This window comes from Sarcophilus harrisii, chromosome 6 (genome assembly GCF_902635505.1).
Source record: "Sarcophilus harrisii chromosome 6, mSarHar1.11, whole genome shotgun sequence".
Lineage (NCBI taxonomy): Eukaryota > Metazoa > Chordata > Mammalia > Dasyuromorphia > Dasyuridae > Sarcophilus > Sarcophilus harrisii.
In genome coordinates this window covers 243,758,137-243,767,521 of record NC_045431.1, presented here as the reverse complement: position 1 = coordinate 243,767,521, position 9,385 = coordinate 243,758,137, and the positions used below count along the sequence as shown (strand labels likewise).

The following is a 9,385-nucleotide window of genomic DNA, read 5'->3' as shown; positions in this document are numbered from 1 at the left end:
GCTGGGGGCGGGGCGGGGCGGCCTACGAGAGCCGCCGAGGGACAAGGCCGTGAAGGCCGCTTCGCTTTTTAAGGGCACGTGGTCGCGCCGCTGGGAGGGAGCGGAATTTCCCCTGGTTTCCTAGACAACGCTTTCCGCCTCTGCCCCAGCGCGGGGAGTGAATCCCTTAGAGGCGGAAAAGCCGGGAGAGACCTTTCGATGAGCCACTCCCGCGCGCGGCCGAGGAAGAAGCTGCGCGACTCGGCTGGGGCCGCTTCCTCCTCCCCAATTCCCGTATCCGATCACGACGTGACGTCATTCCGCTCGCGCTGTGACGTCACTCCTGCTGTGCGCACCCAAACGCTGAGTCAGGCTAGGAATTTAAGCACCTACTGTGTGCAAGGCGCTGTGTGGGCGCTACAGAAAGGAAAAAAAAAGCCAGTCCCTGCCCTCGGGGAGCTTACAATCTAAGGCAATAGGGACTCAAATCCATGTAAAGCAGATAGTAACAGGAGAGGAATTAAAGGCCCGGGGGAAGACTTCCTATGGGGGGTTGGGATTTAAAGGCAGCCCCGAGGTCAGTGGTTGAGAATGCTCTTTGCTAGGACCCTCAGGGGCCCGGTCCAATTCTACCCCGCCCTTTTCGGCCCTTTGCCCCGTTGTCTCATCCCATCCTTGCCCTGCCTGGGCTCCTGCTCACCGGCCGGGGTCCTTCCCGCTGGATCCTCTTAGCTCAAGCGGACCCAGTCAGTCCATTACACGGCCCTGACGGGCTCTGAGTGCCCTCCACACCTCTCAGCCCTCCTCTAGCCTCCACAGCTTCCCTCCTCCCCTTCTGACAGCCTTGCAGCCCTCTGCTCCTCCACCCATTTCTGAGAACTGGCCCTTCTCCTTGCCAAGGCCACCCCATCCTGGGCCCAAGTGGACCCATTCTCTGGTCTTCTCCTTCATCATCTCCTCGTCTCCTCGCTGTTTCCCCCTTCCTGGCCTGAAGGTCTGCCCGTGCCAACTTTCCTCCCCACCTCTTCCTGGCTAGTGCCTTCTTCCATCTTAGCCTCTTCTGTTTTCTGAGTTCTTCCAACTGAAATTTCCCTCCCCAAAGTGACCAGCGGGCTCTTCTTGCCGACTCCCAGAGCTGCGTTACCCCCTGTCCCCGAGCCTGCCCTTTTCATTCCTTTGGGCGCACCCCCTCAGCATGATTAGCCCCGGCCCTCCTCTGGGCTTTCCCCTTTTCCTGTGCTAGCTCATTCGGTGATCTCATCACCCCCCGGGGTCAGGGGTGATCTCTACGCCCTAACGCTCTCCCAGACTCGAACATCTCCACCTGCCTCAAACCCGAGTGCTTGGAGCCATCTTAAACTCAGCACAAACAATTGCAGTTGGGGTCTTTCCTCCCGGGGTATCATCATCCCCCAAGCTCCCTCCCGAGACGTCATTCTCACCTCCTCAATCCTCACTTCCTGTATCCAATCAATTTCGAGGCAGCCTGGCTTCTACCTTCACACACCTTTGCTAAAGCCCCCATGTCCTGCAACCCTGCTCCCACCCTGATCCCCTCAGGCCTGGATTATTGCCACCGTGGTGGGGGGCTCTGCCCGCTTCAGTCCATCCCCCACTCAGCTGTCAGCCTGAGGCGAGTCTGAAGGGCAAGGCTGACCATGGCTCTCTCTGTCTCTGTGTCTCTATCACACACACACTCCCCTTCACTAAACTCTCTCCCTCTCACCTCCAGAAGGAAATCAAAGTCCCCATTTCTCTTCCAAAGCTCTGCACAACGTGGCTCTCTTCAACAATGAGCTGATGATCCTGTTCCAATGATCTTGTGATGCAGAGAACCATCCACACCCAGAGAGGACTGTGGGAAATCAGTGTGGATCACAACATAGCATTCTCACTCTTATTGTTCTTTGCTTGTATTTTATTTTCTTTCTCATTTTTCCTATTTGATTTTTCTTGTGCAGCAAAATAATTGTATAAATATGTGTGTATATTGGAGTTAACATATTCCTACCATATTTAACAGCAAAAGAAAAGCTCTCCATGGCTTGGCAAGGTTTCCAATCTTCTTGAACCTCTCAGGGCCCCCCTTGTACCTTCCCCGTTTTCTCTGAGCTGGTGGAGCTGGCCTTCTTGCACGGGACACTCCCGGGCGCTCTCTCCCGCCTCATCTCCACTTCCAAGGTTCAGCTAAAGTCCCCTCTTACCCAAAGCCTTTTTTCAGTCTTCTTGACTCTCAGTACCTTCCCTGGTTGGTTTTGTCCAATCTGGGCCGTTTCCATCTGGTGAGTACAAAGCTGTGTGCGCACTGTCTCCCTCAGACTGGGAGCCCCCTGTTTTTGCCCCTCCCCCCCAGTATCCCCAGGGCCAGAACCTGTGTCCCTCAGTGCTTGCTGACTTGTACCTTTCACCTTCAGCGGGACATGGAGCACGAGTTTGGGCCTGGCCCAGTGGCTCTTGGGCTCCGTCCAGGGCCCCTGGGGCCCTGCCTAGGCAACATCCGCTCTCTCCCCAGCCTCCAGTGGCTTGAGTCAGAGGCTAAGGGCACTTCACCCATGTACACATCTCCTGAGATTTGCTAGAACTGCAGGAAGGTCAGGGCAGAAAAGGGAAATCGGAGCCTTCTGAACCAATCCCCTCGTTTTCCAGACGGGGAAAGAGTAGCCCAGACAGTACGCAGCCTGGGCCATAAAGCTCGGAGCAGAGGAGCAAGGAACTGAGGCAGAAAAAGGGCGGGCACGGGAAGCTAAAAGGGGGAGCAGAAGGCCCGGTCCGGTAGCTGGACCCATTCTTATCTGATCTTTTTGAAAATAATGGGAGCAGAAAGTTACAGCAAAGAACTTGGCCTGTGAGCTCAGGAGAATTTCATTTCCTTGTTCCAGATACTTTGCAAGTCTCCCACATGGTTACGCAAGGAGCTGCCTCAGGCCTGTTTGTCCATCTGTGAAATGGGGAGAAGTCTCTGTACCTCAGAGCCCACACGGCTGTTCTCAGGGCGATGACAGCTACCCCGGAGCCCACACGGCTGTTCTCAGTACAGTACAATGTACTCAGTACAGTATCAGCTCTCCGGATGCCCCTGGCCCAGGTCCCAGGAGCAGTTTCCTTCCCCTTTGGCCGTGGCCATGCTCACACAAAAGCCTGCTGACGAGGCCCTGGCTCCATTACAGTATCTTTATTGATCAGCAAGCAGCAGACTAGTGGAGAAAAGCAGCCTTCTCCCTCCAGAAGGGTCCGTCTAAAGCCCAGAGCCTAGGCCCATGAAGTGACCCCTCTCTCTGATGCAGCTTTTAGCCATTACCTGGGAGACGGGCAGAGCCCCCCTCTCTCAGGCCGGGGTGCAGAGCCCCGTCATCTTGCCTTGTGAGGAGAGCTCCCGCCTTCCACGAATCTAGGGCCATTTTCTTGGCAGCTCTGTGAAGGTTAATCTCCCCCTCCCCCCAGTCTCTGTGCTCCTGAAGCCTGGGGCTGGGACACTAGAGTTCTTCCCCCACTCTGGAAGCAGCTGGACCTGGGGGCCGGCGGGGACAGCCCCAGCGGTCCCTGAGACAGAAATGCCATAGCAAGGCCGCAAAGCTTATGCAGACCAGCACTATCCCCATCCCCACTGCTACATGGACCAGGGTTTGGGGTTTAGGGGGAATGGAAAGATGGCGGCAGGGCCCAAACGATGGGAAGGTGGTAGGCAGGAGAACCCCCTCTGGCACAAAGCTTGTCCCCGCATCGTTTGAGGCAATCACGCAGAGGGTGTAAGTTCCTCCAGGCTTCAGTCCTTCCAGTTCCGCCCTCCGGACGCTGGTGTTGTACAGAACCGGGGGGCCCGTTCGAACGAGGGCCCCTCCTTCCCAGAGCTCAAGCCAGTAATTGTCCACGGGGGAAGAGGGGGCACACCAGTGGACCGCGGCCCGGCCCTGGTCCGCCCAGATGTGCACTTCTCCGAGCCGGGGAGGGTCTGGAGGTTGGTGGGCGCTGGAGAGAGACAGGCAGAGGCAATCGTCGCCACTGGGACCCTGGAGTTCTCTACAGGGCACCTGCAGATGTCTGCATCGGTCATAATCACAGAGACTACTGTTAGAAGGAGGGGTCTTCTCTTCCTCCTCCTCTTCCTCCTCCTCTTCTTCATACTCCTCTGAAGAGAAAGACCAAGCCAGGTGTGATAAAAAGAAAACAACAGTCACAAACTGCAGGAAAGAGGCTGAACTCAGCATGGTACCTGAAAGAAAAAAGGTAGCTAATTAATCCTTCAAGAAGAGAGAGTGAGATATCCCACTTAAATAACTGTAGACAGTATAAAATACCTGGGTGTGGATCTCTCAAAAATCGAGGAACTACATGAACAAAATTATGAAAAACTTTTTATACAAAAAAAATCAGATTTAAATGACTAAAGAAATATTGTTCATGACTAGGTAGGGCCAATGTATTAAAAATAAGAATCAACCTAAATTAATCTATTCAGTCAATGCCATCCCATTAAATTACCCAAAACTTTATTTTACTGAGTTAAATAACAAAATTCATTTGGAAGGACAAAACAAGCATATGAAAGGAATAAACAAAACGAAACAACAAAAAAAAAAAAGTAAAGGAAGAGTAGCAGTACCAGATCTAAACTATATTATAACACAGTAATTATCAAAATTATTTGATTCTAGCTAAGAAATAGAAAGGTGGATGGATGGAATAGAGCTACAATTTGCAGCAGTAAATGTTGATAATAATCTTGTGTTTGATGAGGGTAAAGACAAATTTGGGGGATAAGAATTCAGCATTTGTAAACTTTATTTTATTTTATTTTTAAATAGCTTTTTATTTGCAAGTTAATGCATGGATAATCTTACAGCATTGACAATTGCCAAACCTTTTGTTCCAATTTTCCCCCTCCTTCCCCCAACTCCTTCCCCTAGATGGCAGGATGACCAATACATGTTAAATATGTTAAATACAAAATAAGTATACATGTATTTGGTAAATTTAAAAAAAAAACAAACTAGAAAACAGTTTGGCAAAAATTGGGTACAGATCAATATTTTATACCATTTACCAAGATAAGGTCAAAATGGATATGTGACCTAGAAATAAAGAGAGCTATTAGGAGAAAATTGGAAGAATGTTACCTTTCAGATTTATGGTTGGGAGAAGAATTTATGAATAAGAGATAGAAAGCATTGTGAAGTGTAAAATGGATAATTTTACTTTTTTTTTTTCTTTTCTTTTCTTTTTTTCTTTTTCTTTTTCTTTTTTTGCTGAGACAATGGGATTAAGTGCCCAGGATTCACACAGCTAGGAAGTAAGTGTCTGAGATCTGATTTGAACTCAGATCCTTCTGTCTTCAGGGCTGCTGTTCTATCCATTGCGCCATCTAGCTACCCCAAATGGATAATTTTAATTAAGTTAAAAAGGTTTTGTGCAAATAAAATCAATGTAACCAAAATCAGAAGGAAAGCAGAAAACTGGAAGAAAAAAAATTTATAGACAGGTTCTTAGACAAAGGTCTCATATCTGAAATATATAAGGAACTTTGTTGAAGCTATAATATATACAAGCTTCCCCAATTGATAAATGGCCAAAGGATATGAACAGGAAGTTTTCCAATGAAGAAATCAAAACAATTTAGTCATAGGAAAAAATGTTCCAAATCATTATTGATTAGAGAACTGTAAATTAAAACAATCTTGGGATATCATTTTATAGCTACCAAATTGGCTAAAAAGATAGAAGGGCAAATATTGGAGGGAACGGGGAAAAATTGGGACATTAATTCATAATTGTTTATGGAACTGAGAACCAATCCAAATATTTGGGAGAGCAATCTGGAATTATGGCCAAAGAGTTATTAAACTTCCTATACCCCTTGGTCCAGCAACTTAGGGTCTGTTTCCCAAGGTGATCAAGGGAAAAATATTGGGTTCTCCTTATTGTGGGCAAAGAACTTGATGTAAGATTCCCACCCCCTCCTAGTTAATGTAATTACCCTTTGACTCACAAATCCTGGTCCCTTTGTATTCCAATAGAAGATCCAGGCCTGTCCCAGCCCCACCCCGGTCTGAGCCAACTTTGGGGCTATATCCACAGGACCCTCCAGCTAAATCTCCCATTATAAAAGGGACACGCTGGGACCCCCTCTTTGCAGAGGTCCCAAACATGCCACCCATGTGAGGACTCTCTGTCCGGTGCCCTCCTTATCTCTACCTTTGCCTATACTTTAACCTTGATTCCAAACCCAATAATAAACCTCTTTTATCAATGTAGGTCTCGGGCCGATAAATGCCTTTATTGGGGACTTGTGCCACTATTAGACCTCATTTACCGCAGTATACTTGCGCCGAATCCAAGAGGGGTTGCAGGGGAGCTCCATTTGACTCCCTGTACCCCGAACCTGCCACCAGATCTTAACTAAACCCTAATTTCACTTAGGTGCCTCATAGCTAGACCTCATCAAACTGAAAATCGTATGGATTCCCATCAATTGAGGAAGAACAAACTGTGGCACAGATGATTTTGATGGAATACTACTGTCCTGTTAAAGAGAAGAAGCTGGTTACTTTTAGAAAAATGGAAAAACTTATATGAAATAATGGAAAATGAAATGAGAAGAACCAAAAGAACATTGCATAAAGAAAGTAACAGCATTAAAAAAAATATTGGAGCAACTAAGGCAATTTGAGTATTGCAAATACCCACATGAAATACCCAGGATTAGCAAGGAAGGTGCGCTAGAGGATCAATGGAAGTGTACTTAGTAGGATTTTACACATGTACACATATATATACACATAGCCTTCTCTAAGGCAAGGAGGGGGAAGAGAAGGGAAATATTAAAAAGTGGGAATAAGAGCAGAACATGCAGGACCAGAGAAGCATTGAAAATGCCTAGTAATGATGCGGGTGTGGTCCCTTTAAGAATGATTATTCCTTTCTTTCTGACTCCCAACCCCTCCTAGTTGATCCATCCAGGACATTTGGATTCACAAATCCTGGTCCCTTTAAATTCTAATAGAAGAAACAGGCCTGTCCCAGCCCCACGAGGATCTGAGCCAACTGGGGACTCCACCTACAGGCCCCTCTATCTAAATCTCTCATTATAAAAGGGCCAAGCTGGGACTCCCTCTTGGCAGAGGTTCCAAACATGCCAACCTTACGCCTGGCATGCCAGGACCCTCTGCCCACTGGAACCCTGTGTCCGGTGCCCTTCTTATTTCTACCTGTTTCCTTAATTACACTTTCACCTCACTTCCAAACCCCATAATAAACCTTTTATCAATCTAGCTTTTCGGGCCAATAAATTCCTTTATTGGGAACCCTCGCACCACCACTAGACTTATTTAACTCCATATCCTTGCGCCGAATCCAAGGGGGTCGCAGGGGAGCTCTGTTTGACTCCCTGTATCCCGACCTGCCACTAGACCCTAACTAAACCCTAATTTCATTTAGGTGCCCATATTTAGCCCTCATCAGTACTACTATTTCAAAGTCCGACTCTTTGTACAGCAAAATAACTGTGTGGACATGTATACGTATATTGTATTTAACTTATACTTTAACATATTTAACATGTATCGGTCAACCTGCCATCTGGGGGAGGGGGTGGGGGGAAGGAAGGGAAAAGTAGGAACAAAAGGTTTGGCAATTGTCAATGCTGAAAAATTACCCAGGCATGCACACATCTCTCTCTCCTCTCCCTCTCTCTCTCTCTCTCTCTCTCTCTCTCTCTCTCTCTCTCTCTTTAATTATAGCTTTTTATTTACAAAAGAAAGAAAATGACTAGTACTTGTAGTTTGGTTTTTAAAGTACTGTGAAATGTCCATTCATGGTTTATAGTGAAACTTCATTTCAGGCTGTGCCGTGGACATGGAAAGGGTTTTTTTTTTTTTTTTTTGTCTTTATAGATTTCAGTTCAGAATGAATAAAAGCAAAAGATAGTCAAGGAGAGCTGTCCCTTTTATAGGAGGGCGTTGGTGAGCAGAGGAAAACTGCCGATTCCAATACAAGGAAGCAAAAGCTGAGCTGAACAAGAGGGGAGGGTCCCAGCTCTTTCTCCTACCCCACCCCCTCACACACACACACACTCACACATACTTACACACTCACACACACACACACATGCAGACACGCTCACATACACTTACACACACTCTCATACACACACATATACACACATACACTTACACACATATACACAGTCATATACACATACACACACACACACTCTCACTCATACCCATGCACACACTTGCATAACTTAACACTCACACAATTACACACTCACACCCCCTCTTAGCCTGGTACCTGTACATCAGTTGACTTGGACAGAATCTCACAGGACTTGGAGCTGGCTCAGTGTCAGCATTTAAGCCTGGAACCTGCCGCCACATCCAGAGTTCTTTCACTCTGGTACAACGCCAAGGTTCAGGCAGTGAGGTACCTTCCGGGGTCCTGACCGATACAGTGGGTAGTGTGTGCGATCAGTGTGGAGTCAGAAAGACTCGAGTTCAAATGCAGCCTCGGACACTGACTAGTGGGTGACCCAGAGTGAGTCACTTCACCCTGCCTGCCTCAGTTTCCTTCTCTGTCAAACGAGCTGGAGAAGGGAACGGCCAACCCCGGCAGTTCCTCTGCCAAGAAAACCCCCAGTGGGGTCTCGGAGAGCCAGCCGTGACCACAAGGCAAGTGCTAGGCCCCCACTTGCTGCCTGGTCTTCACCCAAGGCCAGCCATCAGCTCTCGGCTCCACCCCAGCCTCACTCACCAGCTTGCGCTCCTGGACAAGGTGTTCCGGATCAGGTGATCAGCTGGTGGGAATTCTCATGGCAGCACTGGGGGGGATCTGTGGCCTTCGGGCTCCGCTGTCTGATTTGGTCGGGAGCCTCCAATTTTATAAGCTGGGGCAGTGATGTCATGATCTGCTCCCCCCACCCTCATCCACAGTCCTGTGTCTACAGAAGGGCTGATCCCGTTTCAGGGTCTGAGTCACGAGACGAGGGATGGGGAAACCACATGCATTTGGCTCAGCTGGAGGCCAGGCTTCCAGGGTCCTGGAAAGGGAGGGGAACGTGGCCAGCCGCCAGCAGCTTGAGTGTGGAATGTCAGGCCTGTGAAGTCAGTGGGGTTCTGGGTGGACAGCACATCTGTGACGGTGACGGGGAGCTTAGAACCCAGGCCAGGATGCCCAGACCATGCACACCCATCAGCTCATTTCCTGTTTTACTTCTCCCAGTGGATAGAGGGAGGGGTGGGACAGAAGCCTTCATCAGCCCCCCGGGCCCTCCAGGCCCAGGGCCACATGAGACTCCATGTGAGATGGAAAAATTAATAGCTTCCAGAAGAGCCAGGCTCGGAGGCCACAACAGGCTGCACCCGCAGGACTGTCCTGGTCCGTGTCCAGGTCCCCCAGCCCCCAGCACGTGAGC

The 9,385-nt window shown here is 48.9% G+C and overlaps 1 protein-coding gene across 1 annotated transcript; it reads right to left on the bottom strand.

Moving 5' to 3' along the window:
• Nucleotides 1-3,136: 3,136 nt before the first annotated feature.
• LRRN4CL (LRRN4 C-terminal like) lies at nucleotides 3,137-9,053 on the bottom strand. Its single transcript, XM_031942931.1, has 2 exons — nucleotides 8,725-9,053; nucleotides 3,137-4,189 (listed from the first exon to the last, which is right to left on the bottom strand). Exon 2 carries the CDS (start codon nucleotides 4,182-4,184, stop codon nucleotides 3,453-3,455), a length of 732 nt encoding a protein of 243 aa, XP_031798791.1. The 5' UTR covers nucleotides 4,185-4,189; nucleotides 8,725-9,053; the 3' UTR covers nucleotides 3,137-3,452.
• Nucleotides 9,054-9,385: the final 332 nt, after the last annotated feature.